Below are 26,928 nucleotides of genomic sequence, written 5' to 3'. Positions count from 1 at the left end.
CCGTTTTCCTAAGTTTTCAAATGTATTGGCTATAAAGTTGTATATACTATCTTTTATTATATATTTTTATTCCCTTTTTCATTTCTTATTTTGTATCATTTTTATCAATATTGCCAGAGGTTTTACATTTTGCTATTCTTTGCAAAGAACCAATTTTGGTTTTCTTAATACTTCTTTTGATATACTTATTTTCTATTTCATCATTTTCTGCTCATCTTTATTCTTTCTGTTATATTTGGATTTATTGTTATTCTTTTTCTGGCATCTTAATTTTGATGCTTAATTTATTATTTTTCAATCTTATTTAAGTATTTTATGCTATAAATTTCCTTCTCAGAACTGTTTTGGCTAGATTCCCACAGGTTTTTATATGTAGTATATCTGTTATAGATTAGCTTTGAATATTTTCCAATTTCCATTATTCTTTTTCATCTTTCAACCACAATTTATTTAGAAGTATTTCTTAATTTTCAAACAAAGGATTTTTCTAGCTGTCTTTTCGTTACTGGTTCTAAAGCTTGTGGTCAGAGAATGTTCTCTGTATTTGAATCATTTCAAGTTTATTAAAACTTGGTTTTTGGACCAGAAATGGTCATTTTTTGCATATATTCTGTGTGTGCTTGAAAAAAATGAAGTCTGTTTTGTAGTTTTTGTGTTCTGTTACATCAAGCTTGCAAATTGTGCTTATATCCTTTATATCTTCATTGACTTTGTCGTCTTGATCTGTCAGCTGCAGAGGGAGGCATATTAAAACCTCCCACTATGATGGTGGTTTTGCCTATTATTCCTTGATGTTCTCTTGGTTTTTGCTTTATATGTTTTGGGACTGTGTTATTAGGCCATGCAAGTTGAGAATTATATATCTTGCTGGTGAATTGCAATTTTTGAAAAATAATTATGTAATGACTCTCTTTATCTGTAGTAATGGTTTGATCTTAAAGTTTTTTCTCAGCTATTACATCAGATTTCTTTTGGGTTTTGTCTAATAAATCTTTTCTTCTTGCTTTCAACTTTTGTACTTCCTAATGCTTTATGTCTTGTGTATAGCTGGATTTTTAAAAACCTGTTCTCATCGTTAAAATTACACAATCATTTATATTCTTTTAGGGTTACCCTGAAATATTCATGTGCATACTTAAAGTCTAATGTAAATAGTAATTTTATGTTCCTCCTGAAAAACCAGAGGCCTTAGAACACTATGACTTTAATTAATCTCTCCCAACTTATACTCTGTGCTGTGTATTTTCATGTTTGCTCATAAGTTATTATTGTTATTGCTTAATAAAACCAATGTCCATTTAGATTCACCGACATATTTACTACTACTTTGTTTACTATTCCTTCTTGCATATTAGTTCTTCTCTTTGGAATTACTTTCTTTCTGTCCAAAGCACGTTTAAAATTTATTTTCCTCTTGATAACAAACTTTCAAAATTTTTGTTTATCTTAAAATGTCTATTTTCCCCTTTCTTCTTGAAAGAGCATTGATTTTCACTAAATCTCCGATTCTTGCTTAAGAATCATATCCTCTGCACGTGGAAATATTACTCCAGTGTCTTCTAGCTTCTAGTATCGCTACAAATTTATTGTCATTCCTTTGTATGACAGTCTTCTGGCTGCTTGTATAGTCTTTTGCTTGTCTTTAATGTTCTGTAATTTCACTATCATGTGGGTATTTTGGTATTTATCCTGCTTGGTTTCATGAAGTGTCTTGAATCTATGAATTGTAACTTTCACCAGTTTGGGGAAATTTTTAGCCCTTATCTTTTCAACTGTTCCCTCTCCTTCATGATCTTTCTTTCCTGCTCTGGAAGTCTGGCATGGCATGCTACTTTCTTTCACTCTGTCTTCTGTCTCTTAACTCCCATCATATTTTCTCTTTTTCATTCTGTTTATTAATTCTCTGTTCAGCTATGTCTAACCTCTGCTGCATTCATTCACTGAAGATTTGTTTTAATTTTAAATATTTTCTTTTTATGAAGTTCTCCTTGGTTCTTTTTCAAATATTTCTGATTATATTTTATAGAATCTTGCTCCTTACTCATATTTTAGATCTTTCTCTAATTCTTTAAATATATTAAACATATTTATTTTATATTTTGTGTCCGTTAATCCCAATATCTGAAGTCTTTACCAGTTTGATTCTGTTGTCTGTTGTTTCTCATCTCTTGCCCTCAGAATCATGTTTTCTTCTTTGGTTTATAACTTTTGACCGTGTGGTTAGACTTAGAAACTTTGTCTGCGGGAATTATTTGAGACCTGGATAGAAGGTAGTTTCTTCCACAGAGAGTTTACATTTGCTTCTACCTGGTGTCGGGTGGCAGCCAGAAACGTCTTCAGAATAAATTCTCAATACCAAGATTTCTAACAACCCAAGTAACCCGAAGGCTGACAACTCACATAAAGGTGGACCTACTGTGATGGACTCTCAGGGGAGGTTTTCTGTTCGCTGTCCGCTCAGTGTCAAGGTCCGAGATAAGCAGTCAGCCTCCAGATCCACCCAGAGGATAGTATTGCTGGTAAGAAGGAAGACAGGCTCGTTCCTAGCTCCCCCTCACGCGAAGGGCGAAGCTTTAACTAGCCCAGCTGTATTCATGGTGTCCTGTTGGAGTCCCCCACCTTGGTGGGACTTGGTGACTGACTGGATGTGAGGACTGAGGGAGAAGGAGGGGTCTTATTCAACATTGTACCCCAAGCGACCAGCACAGTGCCTGGCGCATAGCAGGCGTTCCGTAAGCATTTAGTCAGTGAACAAAGGAATGAAGCCTCGATGCCTCCTGACTCGGACCAGTGGGGGGCTTTAAGTGGAAATACAAGAGGAGCAACTTGTGTGCAGCAGCCAAGAGGGAAATCTGGTGCGTCTGAAGCGCTATGGTTCATCCAGTGGCATTTGGATGCGCTGGTTGGAAACTGGACAAATCTGGGTTCACGAGCACACAGGTGGACAAAGAAGCCTAATGAACGGACAGCCCTGCTTGGAAACAGCAAAGAGAAGAAGAAGATTCCGAATGGATCTGGGAGCACCGTCCTCAGAGAAGAAAGAGACCCAGTGAAAGAAACAGAGAAAGAGCAATCTAAGGGGTAGGAGGAGAGCAGGCTGCAAAAGCAGGGGGCCCTTTTAACCAGGGTGTGTCTCACAGGGGCAACGGTGAGAAAAGTCTAGTTGGAAGCGAACTGAAGAAGCCCTTGGCTCTGGCCTTGGGAGATGCCTTTTAGTGGAGCTCTGGGGGCAGAGATCGCCGTGGGGTGGGAGTGAATGGTGGGAGGGGAGGCTCTAGAAGCCAGTCGTGTAGACAGCCCTGTAGACAAGTTTCATGGTGAAGTGAAGGAAGGCGTGAAGGACGTGTGAGGGGGGGAGGGTGGAGAGAAGGTGTGGGGTTGCTTGGGGCATCTGTTTAGGGTTTTGGAAACTCGCGTGTGTTTCTAGGCTGAGGCAGAGCACACAGAGAGGAAGAGTGTGAAGGGGCGGGAGAAAGAAGATGGTGAGGGAAGGGAGGTTCTGGAGTAAGTGGCAGCCAGCGGGATTGAGGATGCAGGGGCTCCCTTTCAAGGAGGGAGTGAAGGAAGAGGCTGTTATGGGAAGGGGCTGAGAGCTTTGCCTGCAGGAGTGTAGAGCAGGACACGCGTCCCTTGGTCTCCCCACCGTCACGGAATGATTATGCGTCTCATGATTACGGGTGGGCATGAGGACCCTTCCTGGAATTCCATTCCTTGTAGGACCCCTGCCACCTGGGCTTGAGGGGGAGCTGGGAATGTTCCCCTGCCTGTGTCCTTCCCACCCCCCGAGGGCAGTCAGGATGTTCAGGGAGAGAAATGAAATGCTGTGGTGCGGGAATGGCCAGAACCTACGTCAAGAAACCAGCGTGCAGCCCCGCACTGTGGGAACAAGAACTTACAGTCTTATGGGGGAGGCAGTTAAGGGAGTGTCTCTACCCAGTAAACTAGGAGTGAGACGGAGAAGGCCCAGAGCGAGCGATGCTGGCCCCTCCGCAGGCAGCTCCACATTCTCACGCCAGGGGATTCCCTCGGGAAATGTGACCCCCACCTTGGCCATCTGGGCTACCTTAGTCCCTGGGGTCATTCTGCCCACAACACTATTTCCCAAAATTGGTTAATCATCCAAAAGACCTGGAAAGACTTTAAAAACAAATTTCAAAGCTCTTTCCTCAAAGATCTGATTCAATGGATCTGGGGTAGGGGCCTGAAACCTATATTTTTAAGGAGCACTCTGGTGGTTCTGACCCTTTAAGACCTCTGTCTGGGCACATCCTGTCCCAATGTACCTTCCCTTCTCCAAGCAAAATCCTTTTCCCCCTTTGAGACACAGTTCAAATACCCCCTCCCCTGAGAAGCCTTCCTAACTGCTCGAGGTGTTGCTCCTTCCTCTGTTCCTGTGTATCCTTGTTTGTGTGTAAGTCATGCTGCACTGGGTTTCGAATCTCTCTCCCAGGGCTCAAAACGCCCTGAACCCAGATTGGAATTTTGTATAGTATTTCTCCTGCAGTTACCACTGTGCTGCACAGAGGAGAGCTCAGCAGGTGTTTGCAAATGTTAATAACTGATGGAGGAGACCTGGGTCCGAGTCAGGTAGCTGCTCAGGTGTAGCCCCGACCATGGTTGGCCCCAGGGCCACCTCCTGTCAGGACCTTTCAGTTAGGCCTCCTGGAAGACATGGCTGATGACATTTCTGTGGCCTGGGCTGAAACGCAGGCCTGTGTCAGCGCCCCCCACCTGCACACATCTGCCTTTCTTTCGCAGCTTCTCAGTATGAACGCAAGACATGATTCCGTTTGCATATGAACCTCAGCGGATTTGGTCGGGAAAGTTAATCCACCTTTGCTAAACAAAGAAGCAGAAGTGAGGCTGGAGAGGAAGAGAGACAGGAGGGTACCAGAGAGAAGGAAGGGGCCTGGAGGGAGAAGGAAAGGAAAGCTCATTTCATGAACTTCAAAGCCAAAGATAATAGTTCTCTGATTGCTCAGGCCTTCAGGATTATCTCTGTCACTCCTCCCTTTGTAGACCTGAAGGATTAAGAAATAATTCTCCAGGCAAGTGATCGCTCAAGAGTGTGAATGTCAGGGACACATTGGCTGGCCCATTTGTGCACTGGCTCATTCAGCAAGCATTTCCTCTGCCCTGTCTGTGCCGGGCTCTATGCAGGATGCTGGCTGGCCCTCAGAGAGGTCAAGGGTCCCCACAGCTCATTTGTCATGACCAGATAGCTCTAGAAAGACCTTTTAATGGCCTCCTCCCAGTCCGAGACTTGATCCCTTCCCTTTTTACAGTTCCTTCACCTCCCATCGTGTCTTGGCATTGCTCTTCCCCTAGAACTGGCTGTGTTCTTGGTGTCTCTGCACACCCTCCTTTCCTTGAAGATAAGCCCTGCCCCTCGTCCGGCCAGGACTTTGTGCCCCTCATATTTGCCCATACCCATGCTGCCCTGGTTTCAGCACTCAGCACACTGTGGTGTCGTCCGTGCACTTGTATGTCTCCTCTTCTAGACTGTGAGCTCTCTCAGGGTGGTGGCTGTGTTTATCTCGCCTGCTGTTGCCTCTCCAAAGCCCAGCACTTGGCAAGTGCATATTAACTATTGAATGAATGAATGAATGAATGAATGAATGAATGAATGAATGAATGAATGGAGTGAGCGAGTGAATCCATCAATCAATGAGTGACTGAGTCATAAATGGGTGAAAAGTGTTTGGAGCCACCAAAATTAAACGAAGGTAGTGACCAAAGTTCCAGAACCTCTGAAAATCCTCAGGCTCTGTCCCTGGGCTTTCTTTCCCAACCTCCTCAGAAGCCCTCCTCATCCAAAATATATAAAGAGCTCATACAACTCAATTACAAAGATGAGTTGAATCACAAAATATATAAAGAGCTGATACAATCTAATTTTAAAATGAGCAGAGGATCTGAATAGACATTTTCCAGAGAAGACATACAGATGGCCAACAGGCACATGAAAAGATACTCAACTTCACTAATCATCAGGGAAATGCACATCAAAACCACAGAGAGACATCACCTCACACCTGGTTAGAATGGCTGTTATCAAAAAGAAAAGAAATAGCAAGCGTTGGTGAGAATGTGGAGAAAAGGGAGCCTTCATGCACTGTTGGTGGGAATGCAAACTGGTGCGGCAACTATAGAAAACAGTATGGAGGTTCCTCAAAAAACTAAAAATAGAACTACTATATGATCCAGCAATCCCACCTCTACGTGTTTATCTGAAGAAAACGAAAGCAGTACTTTGAAAAAATGTATGCACCTGTGTGTTCATTGCAGCAGCGTTTACAATAGCCAGGATGTGGGAGCAACTACGTGTCCATCAGTGGATGACTGGGTAAAGGAGATGCGATGCGGCGCATGGAATACTACTCAGCCATAAAAAAAGAATGAAATCTTGCCCTTTGCAACAACAGGAATGGATCTCGAGGGTATTATGCTAAAGGAAATCAGTCAGAGAGAGAAAGACAAATACCATCTGATCTCACTAATACGTGGAATTGAAAGAACAAAACAAATAAACATCAAAACAAAACAAAATATGTAGATGCAGAAACAGATCTGTGGTTGTCAGAGGGGAGAGGGGTTGGGGTGGGCATCATGGGTGAAGGGGGTCAAGAGGTACAAACTTCCAGTTGTTAAATAAATGTCACAGGGACGCACTGCACAGCATGGTGACTATAGTCGATAACATTGTATTGCATATTTTTTAGCTTTATGTGGTGATGGGGAAACCAGACATATTGTGGTGATCATTTCACAGAACATACAAATATTGAACCATAATATGTTGTACACCTGAAACTAATATGATGTTATATGTCAATTATACTTTTTTTTTTTTTTTTTACAAAGCCTTTCTCAAAGGTGTCAGAGGCCTATCTGTCTGAACTCCTGAGGGTTCAGATCAGCCTTCCCACTGGCCTCGCCTTCTGCCCCTCAACGCCAGTTCTTGAACCCTAGGCCCTTAGCAAGACCCGAGCAGGGATCACCTTGCAGGCTCTGCCCAGGAACAGGGAGCTCCCTTCCTTTCGTGAGCTAATAGAGTGACAGCAGCATTAGTAAACCAAGGCTGGATGGGCCAAGGTCGGCCTTCAGGGGCTCAGAGAAGGGCAGTGAGGAGGGCCGGGGGAAGCAGGGCTGGGCAGGGCACTGTGGAGGGGCCCTAACCAGCTGACCGGGAGGGGCTAGGGCTCCCAGGGTGCTGAGCTTTACCCCGCGTATAAAGAGACAGCAAACTTTTCTGTGGTGACAAAGGCCTTCCTTCAGCACCTGTAGCCATTGGGTTGCAATTGACTATGAGTTGCAGAAAACTCCACAGAAGCTTAAAGAAAACAGTTTATTTTCCCTGCATACCAGAGGTCCAGAGGAGGAGAGCGCGGCGCTGGTGTAGTAGTTTCCTCAAGCATGTCGAACACCTTCTGTTTTTCCCTCTGCCATTTTTTGCATGTGACTCCTGTCCTCGTGATCACAGGAAGGCTGCTCCGCCTCTGTTCTCACACCCGTGTTCCAGGAAAGCAAGGAGAAAGGCAGGAAAATGCCTTGGGGGCTCCTCAGCTCGAATCTCATTGCCTAGAATCCTGTTACTTAGCCAGCTGTTCTTAGCTCAGCGGTTAGCTGGGTACATTGCCCCACTTTAAACAAACTCAGGCTTCTGTTAGGGACTGATAGAGAGAGGGAGGGACATTCAGCAAACCACTCTCTGTGCCTGTCACAGACTCCCAAAGCATGAACTAGCTCCAAAGGAACTGCTTTGCTTGGAGCAGTTCTCTACCTTTACTGGTGGCCCCTGGAGTGCCTGTATGTGACCCTGGGGTGCCTGGGAATCCCGTTTGAAAACCACGGCTCTAGGCCAGAGGTCAGCAAGCTTTTTCTGCAGAGAGCCAGATAATAGATATTTTAGACTCTAAGGACCACGTGAAGTTTTTGTTGCACAGTCTTCTTTGTGGTGCTTTATTTTTTTAATCCTTTAAAAATATAAGAAAGCTCCCTAACTCAAGAGGCATACAAAAACAGGCCACAGGCCAGATTTGGCCCCTGAGCCACAGTTATCCAGCACCTGCTCTAAGGGGCAGTGAGGCACAGAGATTGGGAACCGAGTGAAGGATGGGCGGCAGAGGCAGGGAGCCCAGCTAGGAGGCTGTTGTAGAAACGCGGTCACTGGACAAAACAGACTCACTGCAGAGCTCTCGGGGCTTCGGCTTCCCCCAAAGTGCCCGTGAGCTGTCAGGCCCTCTGCAGCCTCACGGAAACATTGGGCACAGGCTGGCAAGACCAGGATCCCTGTCTTTTGGCTGGTTCTGGACAGTTCTCAGGAAGCGAGAGATGTCCTCTGGGACCCAGGGTGGGCATCCGTGGTCCCACTCCCATCCCCCACTGTTCTCGGGAAAGGCGGCTGTGTGCTGAAGGGTTCCATCATCAGGACTCTCTCCCCGCTCCTGCCCTCTGCAGTGAGCACAGATTCAGGCTCTCCCTGAGCCCTGCTCCCACTTTCGGCCCGTGTACCTGCTCCTGGCAAGTGTCTCTGCCTCCAGCCCTCCCTTCCTGCTGAGTTACAGCTTCCCCTCATCTTCGCCCTCAAGTCCACACTGCCTGCTCTGCCCTGCCAGGCCGCTTCCCCTCCCCTCCCCTCCCCTCCCCTCCCCTCCCCTCCCCACCTATCCCATACTCCCTGCTACTCATGCTCACAGTTTTTCTGAACAGAGCCCACCCCAGTCTGCATCCTGCAAGGCCTGGTGGGCCCACCCACCTCCTTTCTATGACCACCTTCCATCTCTCCCATTTTCGAGAACCTCCAGCGCTCACCATCTGCGCCATGCCCTTGGCATTTGGGTTCTGCTCTCAGTTCTCAGGCAGGTCAGCTAGCCTAGGGGAAGCAGCCAACTCGGCGCTGGGCACATGGCAGGTGCTCAGCAGTATGTCGTAGATGATGGGTTCATTCATTCCTTTATCTAACGGGTGTAAGGTCGGGTCTGAGCTGTACAAAAATGTACCTCTTTGATCATGCCTACTGCAGGTTCTGCCACTCTCCTGCCTCAGAAAGGCGTTTGGGGAGCTTAATGGATCTGCATGTTAGTTAGTGAGTCATTATGGGATCCTGTGTTTAAACAAAGGCCAAAGAAAGGGGAAAAACCTGGAAACATTGGTACATTGTGCACTGGGACCCATCCCAAAGCCACAAGGTCGTGTGCACTGTCTGCCTGGTGTGATTAGCTTCTGTGTTAGGGTCAGATGCTCGGAAATGCAGTTCACACCAATGGCTGCTCTGGCATAGAATGTGAATCATTCTATGTCTCTGGGCTCTGGCCTTCAAGGCAGTGTTTTCCCATTATAGACCTAGTCATCATATGCTCTCGTTTTTGGAAGTGGCGTGGTGAGCCTGTGCTCTCTTCCCCAGGGCTGGCTGGAAGGGGGTGGTGGTAGCGAGAAATTGCAGCCAAGACCCATAGTCCCCGCAGAGGCCAGGCCCCTTCTCCTGCAGGAGGCACTGCCGGCCTTGCGTGCAGTATTTTACGTGCAACAAGTCTTTGCTGAGCTGCTGGGTTCCAGATAAAGGGCTTAGGGAAGGTTTGAGAGGCTGTTATTTTCCCTACCTCAGGGACCAACTCTTCACAGGGACACTAGGAGGCAGTAGAGCAGAGTGGCAAAGAGCCTGGCCTCTGGCCGCCTGATGAGTCCCAGGTTCTACCACTTAGCTGTGTGATCTTAGGCAAGTTGCTTAAGGGCTCTGTGCCTGAGCTTTCCCATTTGTAAAACGGAGGTATTCATAGTAGCTCTTGTAAGTTTTACATGAGTTGATGTGTGTAAAAAGCTCAGAACAGAGTCAAGTACGTTGTGGGTGTGAGCTCTTGTAATGAGGAAATCTCACAAGGAGAGGTCAAAACTGTGATTAAGTGTCTCAGAGAATCTTCTAGACCAGGAGTCAGCAAACTATTGCTAATGGGCCAAATCCAGTTTATTGCTTATTTTTTATAAATAAAGTTTTATTGGAACACAGCCACGCCCATTTGTGTACGTACTGTGTATGGCAGCATTCACTCTGCAACAGACACATGTTCTGCGGGGGGGGGGGGGTTCACTATCTGGCCTTTCACAGGAATAATTTGCCTACCTTTGTTCTAGATCAGGGTTGGAGAACCTTTTTTCTGCCAAGGGCCATTTGGATATTTATAACATCATTGTCTCATTGTCGGGCCATACAAAATTATCAAAAATTAGCTATGAAAAAAGCTCCTAGATGTATTGAATTTCAAGTCCCACCTGCGGTTGCCTTGGCAGGGCCAGACCAAATGATTTTGCGGGCCATATACAGCCTGCGGGCAGATGTTCCCCACCCCTGGCTAGGTGCTAACTCTTGCGAGGGACCCGGGGACCTAGCACTCAGTCCATGCTGGAGAATCGGGCGAGGTCTGAAAGGTGTTCCCCCCTTCAGCACTGTCCGAGCCCTGGGCAGATGCCTGGCATGTGACGGGCGCTGGCGGTAGAGCCGGTGAGTCAGCCCCTGCCCTCCAGGAGCTCACGGTGCGGAGACCAGGTAGGCAGGTCAGTGCTGACGCGGAGCTGAGACGGAGGCTCCTGGGGGAGCACATGGAGGACAGGGCTGGGGGACCCGGAGACACTGCTGGGGGCGGGGGCAGGACAGAGGGCCCGCAGGGGGCGCCCGGGAGCTCAGGTAGCGACACAGGCGTGCAGGGCAGAGGGCGGCTGTGTGCCGGGCTAGGAGATGGTGGCGTCATTCTGTAGGCAGGACTGAGGGTGAGGGGCGAGAAGGAGATTCCAGCCTGAGCCGGTGGCCTCAGGATGATGACATTAGCCATCCGGGAACATGGGGGGCACGTCACCTGCTCAGTGGGAAAGCCACAAGCGCCCAGCACCCATTCACTGCCGACAGTTACGCTCCATCCCCTTTTCTAAGGACCCCACCTGCTGCCTGCTTCAGGCCCACACCCCCCTCACCTGCCTTATCGCTATCACCGAGTTGTCTGGTTTTCCAACATCCCTCAATGCTGTCACTCCTAAAACAACAGTTTCACATCATACTTTGTTTAGAGCTTTTCCATAACCCTCCCCTGTCTTCAGGACAAAGCTCAGCTCCTTAGCATGACAGCCCCTCCTAAGCTGGCTCCTCTCACTTCTCCCTCGTCAGCCCCACCCCTCACTTAAACAAGTTGGGATCAACTAGGAGTCTCTGGACAAATCCCCGCTCCACTCCTTTGCTGGGTCACTGCTCCTCCCTCTGCCCGATTGCTTTCCCTTCCTTACCCATTTATTGAATTCAGTTCATCTCCCAAACTCAGCCTGGGTTACCCTTCCTCTGGGAAGCCTGCTTTAACCTTTCTCCCAGCCAGTGCCCTCACCCCCTCATCTGTCCTGTCTGTCCCTGCCCAGGGACATACTTACACAGAAATGCTCCTCTCCGTGAACCCCATGCTGGTGCAAGGGCACCAAGTACATGGTACCCGGGCTTATGAATGAGTGCAGCAACTATGTGCTTCTGTGTCAGCTGGAGGCACCTTGGGGTGAGCTCTGCTGGCACCCTGGCAGTGTGTAGGTGCTGGACTGTTTGGTTTGGATGGAGGCAACCTGCACAGCTTGGAAAAACTGTCCACAGGAATTCTCTGCTCCCCACTGGGAGGCTGAAGATCTTCATCAGAGTGAAGCCAGGTTGCCACAGACAGGAAGAGACTGATTAGACATGGGCAGTGGTGCCTCTGTGTGTCCTGTCTTTGTGAATGGCACCACCATCCAACCACGCAGTTGCCCAAACCAGAAGCCTGCAAGTCTTCATGAATCTCTCCCTGTCCCTCAGCCCCCACACATCGAGTCACCAAGCCCCCAGTGTTGCTGGGGCCCTCACACCGGCATGGGATTCTCAGACCCGTGTCTCTGCCCTGTGACCCATTCCCCTCCTCCATCCCTCGCCTGGGCCACCACAACGGCCTGCTAGCATCCTCACCACCTCTGCCTCATTCCTGCCACATCGGTTTCCACACGATGTGGAAAACAGCCAGACTGTTTTCTCAAGCACCTGTATGTCCCTGTGACCCACTGTTTAAAACTGTTCTACCGCGCCCTCAGAATGAACCCCAACTCTTTGGGGCAGGGGAAGTTATGAGACCCTTTGGACCTAGCTCCAAGCAAACTTCTGTAGTCCTGGCCTCCTTGAGTCACCTCCTTGCACTGAAGGACCAACTACATTGTCCCCCACTCCCAAGTGAGGCAGCTAGCAGGTGTGCTTAGTTTGTCAATCTGCCTTTGAGAGACACTGAACTCTTGTTCTGGAATGTTCCATGTCTGCCACAGCTCATATCTTGTGCACCTGACTCCTCAGAAGCTACCTGTCCCTCTCCAAGCATCCCCCATTGGCCAGTCTTTCATAGCCTTCAGGATTCTCAGACCCCTACCATCACGAAGAGCCTCCCTCCTGCCACCACCCCAGGACAGTGATCCACAGGCCCCCAGCCTTTGCCATGGTGTCCATTACCCTGTGTTGCGGTTGTCAGTTTGCTTTTCTATCTCCCCTGCTCACCAAGGGTAGGGACAGTGTTGAACCCCACTGTTGAAACCCCATCTCCTAGCCTGGCATATGGTGAGTGCTTAGTAAATATTTATGGAAGCAAGTTAAGAGAGAAGAATCCTGCCCTGGCTGGTTGCTCAGTGGTTAGCGTTGCGGCCGGCGGACTGAAGGGTCTCGGGTTCAGTTCCAGTCTCGGGCACGTACCTCAGTTGCAGGCTCCATCTCCATCCCCAGTTGGGGCATGTGCGGGCGGCAACCAACTGATGTGTCTCTCACATCGACGTTTCTCTCTCTCCCCCTCCTCCCTCACTTCCACTCTCTCTAAAAATCAATGGAAGAATGTCCTCAATGAGGATTTAAAAAGAGAGAGAGAGAGAGAGAGAGAGAAGAATCTCGTCAAAATCTCCTTCCTAGAACATTCATTTATTCAACAAATAAGCAAACAGAGGGTGGAGAAAGGCAGGCAGGGGAGAGGCTGAGGGAGAGGTCTGCAGGTCCCCGGGGGCAAGACAGCGGAGATTCCACATGTGGCCTGAAGAATTGCCACCAAGCCCACGGGGATGCCTGTGCATTAAAGCACGAAGAAAGAGTCTAATCATCTCGGAGTCGGCCATATGTGCCTGGTGTTGCCATGACAGCCCCCAGAATTGGGCAGATGTGCCATGAGCATCTTCGGAAAACATCAGGGGACCCCAGAGACTGTGCAGCCTGGAGAGAAATAGTTCACACTCAAAATGCTGGCATGGAAATGCTCGGTTTGGATCGAGGGTCCTGTAGGACGGTGTCATGGGGACTCCTGGCGTCGGGACACAGTGAGGAAGCTTCCTGCCGTCCTCAGGGCTTTGAGGGTCTGCCGCTGCCCCTGCCTGCTCCCTAATCCCGTGCTCCCTCCCTAGGTGATCAAGCTCGCCTTCGAGGAGTTTGACTTGGAGAGGGGCTATGACACCCTGACGGTCGGGGATGGTGGGCAGGACGGGGACCAGAAAACAGTTCTGTACGTGTAAGTAACACAGAGCGAGCAGCTGGGCGGGCGGCTTACGAATGCCTTGGCTGAAGGAGGTTGGATGGGCTGCCGGGCCCACCTGGTCCCCCAGACTACACAGCGACCAGGACAGGTGTCCTGTAGTGCCCCTCGTTTCAGCAACAGTCCCTCTGCCTGTCTCTACCCCAATCAGGGGTGGAGAACACTGGCCAGATTCTCACTAGGAATTCGCAGGAAATGTGTACGCGATGAGCAGTCTCTTAGGGAGCCGGGAGATAGAGGTTTTGTGTGGCTGCCTCTACGCAGACCCTCCTTCTGCCACCCAACAGTTTTTCTTCAAGGCCAAGTATGTCCATGGTGATCTGACTTCCGACAGAGACAGTAAAAGTGTTTTGCTAACCTCCCTGCATGCTCTTAACTGGGAAATGGGTGGTTCCAGGGAATTAGGGCCACGTGAGCATAGTGGCCACCTTTTCTGAGCCCAGAAAAACTGGTATGGCATGGCCTGGTCAGGGGAGAGGAGGACATCAGGCTGTCCTGGATTCCATTACATCGGGTCTTGGCTCCTCCTCTGCCCACCAGTAGCCTGACATGAAGCAGGAAGGTGCTCTTGTTTGATGCATGTGGTCCAGCTTCAGAGAGACACGCCTGACCTCATCCATCTCCCCTGCCAAAAAGAAAGGGGGATTTCACATATGCTGAGCACCTACTATGTGCCCAGGCACTGTGATGAGAACTTTCCCATCAGAGTCATCTCATTTAAATCCCACAGCAGCCCTGTGAGAAAGGTATTATCCCTATTTAACAGGTGAGGAAACTGAGGCCTAATGGTTGCAAAGATGGTGGGTGGCAGAATCAGCACTTGAGTTCGTGTCTTTTGATTTCACTGAGGGATAGTGTCCCTTGCCGTACCCTGTCCCAGCCAGGCTAGCTCCAAGCTAATGCCCTCTGGTTTTGATGCATGAAAGATAGCTATTCAGCAATAGTTGGCTTGTCTCCAGGAGTGGTTCTGTTCTGGGAACTTCCTGCACCTTCCTCATACCTACCTGGAGAAGATCCTATCCAGGTAGTTAAAGGAGTCATGATGTTACCCACTGAGGCAGGTGACATGGCTAGGACTTGGGGTCTCTCAGGAGAAAAGAATGGAATGTGAGCCTGCAGGGCATCGGCCCCTGTCTGTTCCACTGCATTAATCAGGGTTCTCCAGAGAAGCGGGGCCAGTAGGATGTATAGAGAGAAAGGGTTTATTATAAGGAATTGGCTCACACGATTAAGGAGGCTGACAAGCCTCAAGATCTGCAGGGTGAGTCAGCAGGTTTGAGACCCAGAGAGTGATGATGTAATTCTAGTGCAAAGGCCAGCAGGCTCAAGACCCAGAGAGAGCTGATGTTTCAGTTCAAGTCCAAGTCAGGGGGCGGGGGGGAAGCACAATGTCCCAGCTGGAATTCAGGCAGACAGGAAGAATCCTCTTTCACTCAGGGGAACGTCAGCCTTTTTGTTCAGTTCAGGCCTTCAACTGATTGGATGAGGCCCACCCACACTGGGGAGGGCAATCTGCTTACTCCATCTATCAATTTAAATGTTAATCTCATCCAAAAACATAGGCACACCCAAAATAATGTTTGGCTGGATATCTGGGTACCCCAGGGCCCTGGCAAATTGACACATCAAGTAGCCATCACACCCACCTCTCCCCTCCTCTTGGTGCATCCCCATCACTCACCTGCCCTGGATGGCTGACCGCTATGGTGCATTAGCTCAGTATGCCCAAGAGGCAAGGATCCCATCTTTGTCTCCTTCCATGACCCCATTGTGCTTTTCCATAGAGAGAACCTTAGGGCAGAAAAGCTGAAAAGACTTGGGGATCATACAACCCAATCCCCTCATTTTACATGGAGTGAGAAGGCCCAGAGAGGCACAGCCACTTGCCCAAGTTCCCACAGCAAAGAGCAGCAGAGCCAGGGCTTTTACCCAGATCTCTGGACCAACCTAGTGTGAGTGAGCTACCAACAAGTTCTATAGCAGCCCAGGGGCTCCCACACCACCCCCAGATCTCCTTGGGCCAGGGTCAATCTCAAACCTTCAGGTAAACACGTACAAAATAGTCAGGCTCCTTTGTTGTCCTTATTGGGTCAAACAGGAAAAGCAGAGGCCTTGGCCTTCTCTCTTGCTTATTGCCACCCCAGAACAAGAGCCAACCCTGGCCTGGCCTCCACCTTGACTCATTACAGCATGTGTGAGCCCACAGATCAGGGATGTCACACAGTCCGGGCTGGTGTTCTCCACGTGGCCTGTCCCAGCTCCAGCTCACCCCCACGGCCCTTGTGGTTTGTTGAACATCTCTTTGCAGCCAACTCAGTACCCCCACCCCAGGGTAGAGCAGACCCATTAACGCAGTCTCCACCTCCACAGCCCTCCAGCCTCGACCTGTGCTGGTGATCTCCTGGTCTCTGCAGTAAGAGGAAGCCAGGTTTCTTCCAGAAACCCAGCCTGTGCAGTGGATGCTGGCTCTGCCACTCGCCAGCAAACTGACCAGGAAAGCCACTGCCCACTTGGTTCCTTTATCTTCTCATCTCTACAGCGGGGATAAAGTAACCCCTACCTCACTGGGCTGCTGGGGCATTAAATGAGATAATGGTCTTGAGATAATGGATGTGAAGCAGTCTCACTTCGGTAGGTGCCTGGAAAACATGAGTCGAATCAGAAGCTCTTCATGCTAAAACTCTTCAGGAAAATGTGGCCTGGGGTGACGGCTGTGTTTTAAGCCTCACTTCTCGTACTAGACGGGAAACATGTCTCATTAGAGGAACGACTGGGTTCCAACCGAGAGAAGGGGTTTCTGTCTCTTTCCTGCAGTACAGTTCACATGAGAGATTGGAGGTTACAGGAGTGTAGATACCCCAGGATTAGTTCTGGTTTCAGCTAGCCCTGTCCCCCAAGCCAGCAAGGACACAGTTTCTCTCATGAGCGCTGCGATCTGGGAGAGGGAGTAAAAGTTGAGATTCAAGCTCTGCCATGGCCAAGGGGGAGAGGCGCTGAGTCTCCCGTCAAGTGGAACACATGCCCCTGGGCTCCAGCGTCAGAAACACTGTGGAGCTCAGAGAGTGGGCCTAGCCCCCGAGATATTCCTCTAGGTGTCATCGGCCCGGCAGTCATTCTGTTGGGGTGCCACGGTGGGGTGCACACCTCTAACTCTGTCTCTCCTGACAGCCTGACAGGTACATCGGTCCCAGATCTCATTGTCAGCACCAACCATCAAATGTGGCTCCTCTTCCAGACCGACAGCAGCGGCAGCTCCCTGGGATTCAAGGCTTCTTACGAAGGTAACTACTCCTAGGGAGCCGAGGGACCGCCCTGGAGTCAGAGCCTGGGGTCTGGATGTGGGGTCAGCTAGCCCGGGGTTGCTGACTCGGCTCTTCACTGGCTTCCTCTCCTTAGGCACATGGGAGCTCTTGACGTCTCTGATCCCCAGCCTCAGTCTTTGTCCAGTGGGCTTCCTGGGTTGTTTTGAGGATTATCTGAGATAAATCACTTATAATACTGGACACACGGCACTGGGCACATACATCAGTTCCATCCCGACTCATACTTGGCTTGTGGAGACCTTCAAAAGGCCCCGTAAACTTCTGAGCCTCTGTTATTTTCTGTCTAGAGATAGGAGCTTCCCAAGTTACCCTATTGGGATGTCATAGTGATGAGGGACTGTGCACAGGGCTTGGGGCAGGCACACCACTGGTGACCTGATGAGGATACAGATGAGGGTGACCTTCACCTCTTGATGGAAGCAGGCATTAAGGGGATGGCAGACTCCAGGGCCCAAGAGATGCCACTACTGTCACCCTTCCATGCCTCCTGTTGGCTGATGACTGCTAACGCCAATCCCCACAAGAAGGGGAAAAGCCATCCCCTGGGGATTGGTTAAGGCCCTGTTAGGTGCCAGATCCACTCCAGCACTAGGCAACAGAATCATCAGCTCCAGGCACTTGCCGCAAGGGGCAGCCCTCTCGCACGCAGTGAGACAGAAGCAGGAACACTTGAGCTATTGCCGACAGGGGGTGTGGCAAACAGAGCCCCTGGGGCACGGAGAAGGGCAGCCATCCTTTCTGGGGCATCAGGAAGGGCTTTATCAAGAAAGGGGGCCTTAAGTCTCTCAGAGGACAAAGTGGCCACTAGAGAGACAGGAGGGAGAGGTGTCCTTCCTGCACCCCCACTCAGAGACCTGCTCATCTACAAGAGACTGTTTAGGGGGAGCAGTGCCAAAGGATTCATTCTGCTCCATGTGCCTCACACCCCCAGTGGTCCAAGGGTTCTTCTGTACCAGGTCCTGGACTCTCTGTCCAAACTGGGCGCACAGGACATGTGTGAGTTTCCTAGGGCTGCCCTAACAAGAACCACAAACTAGATGTCTCAGTTCAACAGAAATGTATTCTCTCTCAGTTCTGGAGGCCAGAAGTCTGAACCTAAGGTGTCAGGAGGGGCCGTGCTCCCTCTGAGACGTTGGGTAGCATCCCTCCTTGCCTCTTCCTAGCGTCCATGGTGATCCTTCCAGCAGTCCTTGGCATTCTTTGCCTTGTAGCTGTAGCACTTCCGTCTCTGCTCCTGTTGTCATATACATCCCTATGTGTCTCCCTCCCCCTCTTATAAGACACCAGTCATATTGGCTAAAGGGCCCGCCCTACTCTAGTAGGACCTCATCTTAACTTGATGACCTCCATGAAGAGCCTATTTCCAAATAAAGTCATACTCACAGTTACCAGGGGTTAGGATTCAACATATCTTTTGGGGAACACAATTCAACCCATAACAGGAGGCCAGCCCGTATCTCCTGCACTAACACTGACACATCACCGTGCCCACTGGGGTAAGGACGATGAATGCAGTTCCAAGAACAGGAAGCATGTGTCTGGATGAGACAGAACAGCGAGCAGAGAACATCTATTGGGGGCCAAGCGCTGAGCTCAGAGCCTGGTTCTCTCACTCTAGCTCCATGGCAGGTCAGGCAGCCTCTCTAGGGCTCCATTTCTTCATCTGTGGAGATAACACAACCAAGGTTCCAGGGCTCCTGTGAGGGTTGCATTTAAAGAATGCAAAAGTAAGGAGTGTTGCACATGCAGTGTGACGAGCGAGTGATGAGTGTGCAGGGAGCTGGAGGAGTGGGCTCTTCCGGTGCACAGAGTTACACACAAGCAGCTGCAGGGCCACAGCAAGCGCATCAGACAAGAAATCGGGAGATCCGGGTTCAGGTCCAAGCTGCCACACTCACACTTTGGAAATGAACTTGGACAGGAAGTCTCTAAGGTTCCCCTATTTCTGAGCTTCTGTGGGTATCCCGCAGTGAATGTTTCCAGAGGCAGGAGGAAAGATCTTGTGTCATCCGCATGCCCTTGATCTGTCCATATTTTATCAGTGGCTCAGATTAGATGTAAGTGGCGTGAGCATGAAAGACAGGCCAGTGACCAGTCGGCATGTGGAAAGTCTCGATGGGGACGGGCTGTGGGCTAAGTGACCATGACCAGATGAAGCAGGGAGAAAGGTGAAGTGTGTTTAAGGTTTGAAAACTTAGCTACTAGGATTGATCCCGGGGAGTTAGTGTGCTGTATCCTGTTCTGATCAGGCATCAGAGAATTGAACTCAGGTGTGGGGATCGCAGCTTGAGGTGAACAAGGAGAGGGCATAAGTCAAGCCAGTGAGAAAGGTGAGCAAGCCCTGAATGTTTATTCGGGGGGAAGTAGACCCAGGAGAAACCCGAGAGCTGTGTCCAAATATTCGAAGGGTTGTTACATGGGGAAGAGGAATTAGACTTGTTTGGTGTGATTTCATTGGAATGGAAAGAGACTTCTCGTCTGTTGGGAGCCCACCCTGTGCAAGGAGCTTTATGTTCACTATCTCGGGGCTTTCGGTGTCATAGGAAGACTTGGTGTCCTCAGCGACCACCATGCTGGCCTCGGGGATGCCTAGTAGGGAAGAAATGACCCTGCCTCCATTTCCATTTATTCTCTGTTCTCTATTCCTTGTGAACCCTCTTATAAGAGAAACCTGCAGGTGACCACTAGTTTGAAAAGCACCCGTCATCTCATTCGGTGCTCACAGCTGTACAGTGGCTGCTCGTTTACAGATGAGAAATTGGAGATTCAGAGGGGTAAAGTTACCTGCCCGGGTCACACACAAGTCAGGGACCTGGCAGAGCCAGGATTCGACCCCGTGTCTCTCTGGCTCCAAAGCCCATGATTTCCCCCTATACTGAGAGCCTCCCAAAATGACAGAATTTCAATTCCTATAAAATCTTTACAAAAGTCAAAGCTTTGCCCCAATCAAACGGGCCATATGTCATGGCCGCAGAATCCTTGTTGCTAGAGGTTAGGGCTTCATTCATTAGTTCTTGACCATTTCACTTAGCCGGTGTTGATGAAGCTCCTGGTACATGACCGCGCTGTGCTGAGTGCTGGGGTTATGATTGCGAGCAACATGGACACAGTCTAAAAACTTGCTGTGCGACTGCCGGTCAGACCTGGTGTCAGCAGGCCTTCTCCTGGGACCTGGGACAAGTTAGGAAGAGAGTCTGCGTGTTTAGAGGCATCGCTAATGAAGCAGGGGCTACGTGGGCTCTGTGCACAAAAGGAGCAGGTTCTGAGAAGATAGAACAGACTCGGAAATTGATCCCAACCCGTTGAATTCTAGTGTGGTCCCAGCAGCATGACTTGAGGCAAGTCATGTGGTATCTCTGAGCCTCATTTTCCCCACTTGTAAAACCAAGATAATAATGACATCATAGCATGTTAAGAAAGTGAAACGAGATCACAGAAGGCTCCTTACACGGTGCCTGGCCAGAGGCACCTTCCCCTGGGAGGCCACTAAAGCTCCTCTCCACCCAGACCTTCCATGATTGCCACTGCTCTCTACCTGGGTGTCCTCAGCCTGGGAACACGTGGCTGCTTGCCAGCCTGCAGATGGCCTGTGTTCACCCTGACAGGCTCTGGTTCTAGGTCCCTGCCTCACACCTGTGCTCCCCACCTAGGGCCCTCGCTCCCCAGACTGGCCAAGAAATGAGATGGTGTGCTGTGGCCATAGTGTAGGGTGTGGAGGCAGAAGTGGCAGATCCAGGCCATGGGGAGCCCTGAGGCCTCATGGAAGATTAGCCCCTTGTCCAGCAGGAAGAAGAACCTATGAAGGGCCAAACATTGGGATGCCATTGGCCTTTTATTGGAGGAGGGAAGCCCATCGGTCTCACACCTTCATGGTGGGGAGCCCCCTCTACTGTAAAAAGGTGGGTAATTGAATTCCCTGGATCTGATACGACTCTGCCCACTAGGCTGCTCTCCGGGCTTCTACACTGCTCTGGCCACTGTCTCACAGCGCCTGCGTGGTTCCTCACTGCCCCTCAGAGCAGGTACCTTCCAGTGTCTGTCCTTAGCCTTCTGTCCTCTCTCTAGAACCTTCTGCAGTTGATCACATCCACTCTTATGGCTCCAGCCTCAACCTAAACACTGATGGCTTCCAAATCTATTCCCCACTTGCATTTCAGTCCACCCGTGACACATTTTATATAGCTTCTCCCTTGGATATCTCAAATAACCCATCTCTATTAGTCTGCTCATAACAAAATACCATAGACTGGTTGGCTTATACAGAAATTTATTTTCTCACAATTCTAGGCTAGAAGTCTGAGAGTGAGGTTCTAGCTAATTCAGTGTTTGGTCCGGGCTCTCTTGCTGGCTGGCAGATGGCTGCCTTTTCACATGGGAAGAGAGAGAACAAGCTCTCTTTGTCTCTTCTTATAAAGACACTAATCCTATGGGATCAGGGCCCCACCCTTATGACCTTACTTAACCTTTATTACTTCCTTAGAGGCCCCATCTCCAAATACAGCCACCTTGGGGGCTAGGACTTTAACATAGCAATTGGAGGGGGGCGCAAACATTCAGTCCACACCATCCAAAATGAAGCTCTTCATCTCCACCGCACCCCCCTGCCCTGTGTCCCCATCTTGATGAACAGCACCACCCTCTATGCCATCACTCGGTCTCCTTTCCACCTCCTCCTTCTCCCTCGCCCACCTCTGACCCCGCTCCCAGATTCTGTCAGCTCTCCTGCTGCAGCATCCCAGCTCCCCTGTCATTGCCCTGGCTGAGGCCCTCATCACCTCTCATTTCAGTGACAGCACAGGCCTCCTCCCCTGGCTCCAGGCTGCTCCCCACCCCTACCCATCTGCCACAGGCAACACAGTGATCTTCCCAGAATCCAAACCTGGCACTGTTTCCTCCTACTTAAAAAACTTTCATGACAAAGTCGCATCGCCTTAGGGTAAAGTACATTCCTTCACTTGGCATCCAAGGCTCTTCATGATGGTAATTCCAAGCCAAATTCTGGTTTTTATGAATCCATTCTAGGTAGAATTCCAGTTTATTAATCTCTATAGTCCATAGGGCCTAACCCAGCGCATAACATGTGCTCAGAAAAGCTCACAGAATTAAATTGTAATAACATTTTGCACAGGTTCAACAGCGCACCCTTCCTCAGCACCCTCTCAGTCCCTTTACCCACTTTACCATCTCCCAGAACTCAGGTGCCGGGAGCCCACTCCTCTGCTGTCCCCTAGGCTTTGGGGTCAGACAAACCCAACTTATAATTGAGTTTTGCCTCCGCCTCTGTGCGTGGTCTTCAGTCAGTCCCTCATCTCTGAGCCTGATTTTCTCATTGTGCAGAGGGGCTGATAACTTTATCTCACAGGGGTCTTACAAGGACTCAGGGTAGTGAAGCGCCCGGCAGAGGGCCTAGCATTTAGCAAACAGTTAAAGGCCTGCTCCCCTCTCCATCTCTTCCCAAGCCTCAGAATGACCTGCGCCCCCTCTTGGCCCTCTTTTAACCCCAGCTTCTGTCGAGTTCCATGCAGCGTAGACATCTTGGCTCAGGGATGGGAGGGTAGTAGGGATGCAGATGTTTCGCAGGTGGCATGAAGTCCCTGAGGGCAGAGACCTCCTCCAGGCATACCTGGCCCCATCATCATCAGTACCCGCTCTGTCCCAGTTCAGGTAGGGAGAAGCTCCCTTGGGGGCAGGCAGGTGTCACCCCTCCCCCTTTGTTAAAAGTATAGGCACCGGGGTGGGAAAATTGGGAGACTTATTTCCCCAAAATTCTTCCAGCTCTGTTTGCCCCAACCCCAGGGTGGGGTGGGGGAGAGAACTCAGGCTCCGTCAATATCTGAGGACTTTGAGCCTAGAAACCCAGTCCCCCTCCACAGGGACAGCCAGCTGTAGGAAATGCATTCATAGTTGCAATCTCTTTGCTTCCCAGTCGAACAAGAAATATTTAAGGAACAGGCAATTAGCATTTACCAGAAACATTATAAAATTACATACAACTTGCTAACAAGTTTTATCATCAATCTGGGAGTCTCCTTGCTTCCTGACTTGGAGCCTGGAATCTGGCAGCCTGGTGCTGAATCTGGGAGGCTGGCCCAGGGAGGAAGGAGCTGGGACTCTGACCCTGGAGAGAGGGAGGAGCGGTTATGCAGAAAGGATGCCCAGCAGTCCAGGGGACTCGTGTTGGAAATGAGGTCCCCTGGGAATTTAGTACTGTCTGAGCCCCTATTATGTGTCACAGACACTGTTTAGGATATCAGGGCCACAGGTCAAGACAGTCTCTTTGCCTTCACCTGAGTCATAGCCTGTCTCCACTAGAGTGGAGAAAGTGCGAGAAGACGGGAAATATCCATGAGGGCAGGTGATCTTGCTTGAGGGCATCAGGGAGAGCTTCATGGAGGAGCTGGTTTCTGAAACTGAGACTTGCTGGAAGGATCAAAAGGAGTTGGTCAGGCATCCCTGAGAAAGAGAACAGATTGGCCTAGCAAGCTGGCAGGGTTGAAGCTAAAACTTGCACAGAAATAAAGTTTTAGAGCAAGTAGGGAGACGATGGCCAAGACCAGCCCTCTGCCAGCAGTGCCTCCATCCCTCTGCTGGTGGGCTCGGGAGCCTCCTGAAAGACTGCTGGAGCTGGGCCCGAAAGGAGGCCAAGGGCAGCACATTGACCCCACTCCTTCCCAGACACAGCCTTTCCTCCTAGTGGAATATCAAGCGCGTGACCATTTTCAGCACAAATCTTCTATTTTCAGGATACCTCTGCTGCTTCTTGTCTCATCCCCATAAGCTTAGAGGATCAAACTTTCTAACTTCAGCCAAGAATGACACCAGACACATTCATAAGGCACTCACTGAAATTCCATGATACCCTGAACATTTTCTCAGGCACTGGGAGCTGGAGTTTACCTGGATCCAGGCAGCAGCTACCTCCTCTCAGGAAAGCCCAGTGGGACCCACACTATGCCCATCTTTCCTGGCCCTTGGGGGTGGGGTGACAAACAGCTGAGAGGATGCTGCAGCATTAAAAGTTGACAGGAGCCCTGGCCGGTTTGGCTCAGTGGTTGGAGCACTGGCCTGTGGACTAAAGGGTCCTGGTTCGATTCTGGCCAAGGGCATGTACCTCGGTTGCAGGCTCAGTCCCCGGCTGGGTTGGGGTGCGTGCAGGAGGCAACCAATCAATGTCTTCCTCTCACATTGATGTTTCTCTCCCTTCCACTCTGAAAAGCAATGGAAAAAATATCCTTGGGTGAGGATTTAAAAAAAAAAAAAGATTGGCAGGAAATAATTTGTCAGTGAGGTGTACTCGCCAAATACGTGGGCTTTTACAAATGGCAAGCTCCAGTTTGGGGCAAGTGCAGGCAACTTTGAGGCATCCTAGATATTCTACGTGCCCATATTCACCCCTCTTCTCAGCGTCCTTCAGCCTGTGACACCCAGGACAGTGCTGTGGAAGAAGGAGGTGAGGAGGAAAGAATGTCAGCCACTTCATCCGCTCGCACCTCCATCCTGTTTGTGAAAATCGTGTGCAAAGGGAGGTGCACAAATACCCCATGATATGCGTGCAGATGCTTTGTATCTCCTACCTCCTTGTGTCCTTCCCATCATCAGAAGGAGAAGAGTGAGCGGGCTGTGGTTCTAAGTAAATCATGAGATCCAGGTATCCTTAATGCACCAAGTCACCTTAATGCACCAAGGATGCCTGGTCACTCGCCAGCAGTTTGTGCTGATGGATCTGCAGTGCTTAGTATGCACAGGACCACTTGGCTCTAGAGACATCCTTCTGCTCTCTAGGGAGCATCATCAACACCACTCCCCGCCTTGAGGAACTGACAGCGTACAAGATAAAGCATGAAGGACCTTTCAGTCCTTGTACCAGGCTCCCTGTGGTCTCCCTCAGACCAGCTGGCCTGTCCCCTCACCGTCACTTCCTCCACATTGAGGTTCTAACTGCGCTCTCTGCCTCCACCTCTCCTTGTCTGCTTCTCTCCTTCCAGCCTCCCCTGTCGGTCCTCAAACATGTAACGAATGTCTCCTCTGTGCCCTGCACCCCGCTAGAAGCTGGGAGTAGACATTTCAAACACCCTGTCTCAGTCCTCAAGAAACTTTTTATTTCACAGGGAGAAACATAAGCCAAAGCTGCAGCTGTAACAGAAATTTCCAAGGAGGCTAGGAGTGAGGGAGAGAGAGAGCTCCTGGGTCGGCTGGGACAGTCCCTGGGAAGATCTCAGCTTGGGGAGCACATGCGCTGACACTGAAAGATGATGCTCTGTCTGGTAGACAAGCAGGGAGTGTTCATCCGGGAGCAGAGGGGCAGCAGGTGCCAAGTTAGAGCCACATGGGAGAGCTGGCGGAGCTCTGCCAACAACAGAACAAACGTGACAATGAGGAAACACCTTCTGGTTGGGCATGGGCCACGTGCCGGATATTTTGACAATTGTCTTATATACACAGCTCATTAAATCCTCAGAACAACCCTGTAAGGTGGGCGTTGTTATCACCACTTCCATTTTATAGATGACAGAATGGGGGCTCAGAGACTGAGGAATGGGTTCCAGGTCGCTCCTTAGCGCAGAGCTGAGATTTAGGTCCAGCACTCACTGATACCAGAGCCCTTGCTTGTCACCGTCACGCTGTCTCGCCTCCCACAGGTCGCTCAGTTTTATGTGTACCAATCTCAAGTTCAGTGACGGCCAAAGCTGAAGCTGGAGTGGGAGGGCGTAGGCGAAGGTCCTGCCATGCCAAGGAGTTAGTGTTAATCTGTGGATTTTAGGGAACTAGGAAAGAACCAGTGAGCAGGGCAGGGTGATAAATGGATTTTTTATTTCTGGGCAATCTCACACTGCTCCTTATAGTACAGAATAGAGGGAAGGGGCAGGGGACCTGCTCTTGCCTGATGCCACCATCCAGGTGAGAAATTGGGAGGGGTAGACTAACGTGGTAAGAAGTGGAGAGACAGACGTGTTAGAGGAGGAGCCCTTGAGGCCTGCGCAGCCTCCTCTGCTCTCCCCAAGGCTATGTGGTTGGACGGCACACCTCCTCCCCTGCCATCATCATTTATGTTGTAATTATTTCCGTACCCACCCGACTGGGGTTCTCCAAGGGCAGGGCCGTGGGTCAGGCTGCTCTGTGTCTTTAGTGCTGACCATGGCATTTGGCGCAGTTTCCATGCCATAAACATGAGCTGAACTCACACACTGAACAGGATATTCTGTGTGTCCAGGCACTGTGTTAAGTGCTGGGTGCAGGCTGATCCATGGTACATAATCACCCTGCCTCATAGGATGCACATTGGGTAGGAAACCAGAAACAAAGCCTGGCAGCCGGGGGGGGGGGGGGGGGGGGACGACTGAATGGGCGAATCGAGGGAAGAGGCAGTTAAGCTCCATGGGGATGGGGACTCCTGTCCTTTTCTCCCCACCAACATCTAGAACAGGAACTAATAAAATAAACAGATAAATACCTGCAAAGGGCAATCAGTGCTTGAAGGTAGAGAGCAGGATGCCGAGAGAGGGAAGGAAAAGGGGAGCATCCAGCTGCCTGAGCCGGGGGAGCATCTGTGAGGGAACAGTGAGTAAACGAAGGAACAAACGAAACCGCGCCCAGCTCGGGCGCCCCGCCCTCCTCCCAGGGCGCTGCCCTTCCCCGAGCACATCAGACAGTGAATTTATGGAGACACATGACGCGGTTCCCTCTGAACAGACACCGTCATAAAAGAGGGTTGCAATTTGGTATTAGAAATTGAAAACCCCAGGAGAAGACTGAGGCTGATCACAGGCGATAGGAACAGCGCCGAGAAGGGGAGCAGATAGGCCGAGCGGCGGGGCCCGGGCACGATGGAATTCGGAGGCCTCTTTGAAGCGCTCATCTCGTGTCCCCAGCTTGCTTCTGGTCGGCAAAGGGAGAGAGAGAGATAAACACTATAAAATGGAATTCTATTAAACCAGATAACAGGGAATTGCATGCATGATTTTCTCCAAGTCAGAATGTGGTTTATCCATTTGCAATTCTGGGCCCTGACATCAGACTTGGTGAGCAACCTGACCAGGGGAGTCAAGGTCAAGCGC

At 50.2% G+C, this 26,928-nt stretch overlaps 1 protein-coding gene across 1 annotated transcript in view; it reads left to right on the top strand.

The window, feature by feature from the left end:
- The window catches only part of CSMD2 (CUB and Sushi multiple domains 2), a gene marked incomplete at its 5' end in the record, with an annotated part of 488,286 nt that overhangs the window by 265,960 nt on the left and 195,398 nt on the right, over nucleotides 1-26,928 (top strand). Inside the window, 2 exons of the mRNA XM_081146285.1 lie at nucleotides 13,423-13,526; nucleotides 16,719-16,831. Coding sequence (XP_081002411.1) covers nucleotides 13,423-13,526; nucleotides 16,719-16,831 — 217 coding nt within the window. The remainder of the gene's footprint in view (nucleotides 1-13,422; nucleotides 13,527-16,718; nucleotides 16,832-26,928) is intronic.

The sequence above is a fragment of the Miniopterus schreibersii genome, assembly GCF_964146895.1.
Source record: "Miniopterus schreibersii genome assembly, chromosome: 8".
In the NCBI taxonomy this organism is placed as follows: Eukaryota; Metazoa; Chordata; class Mammalia; order Chiroptera; family Miniopteridae; genus Miniopterus; species Miniopterus schreibersii.
This window is presented reverse-complemented; position numbering and strand designations above follow the sequence as displayed.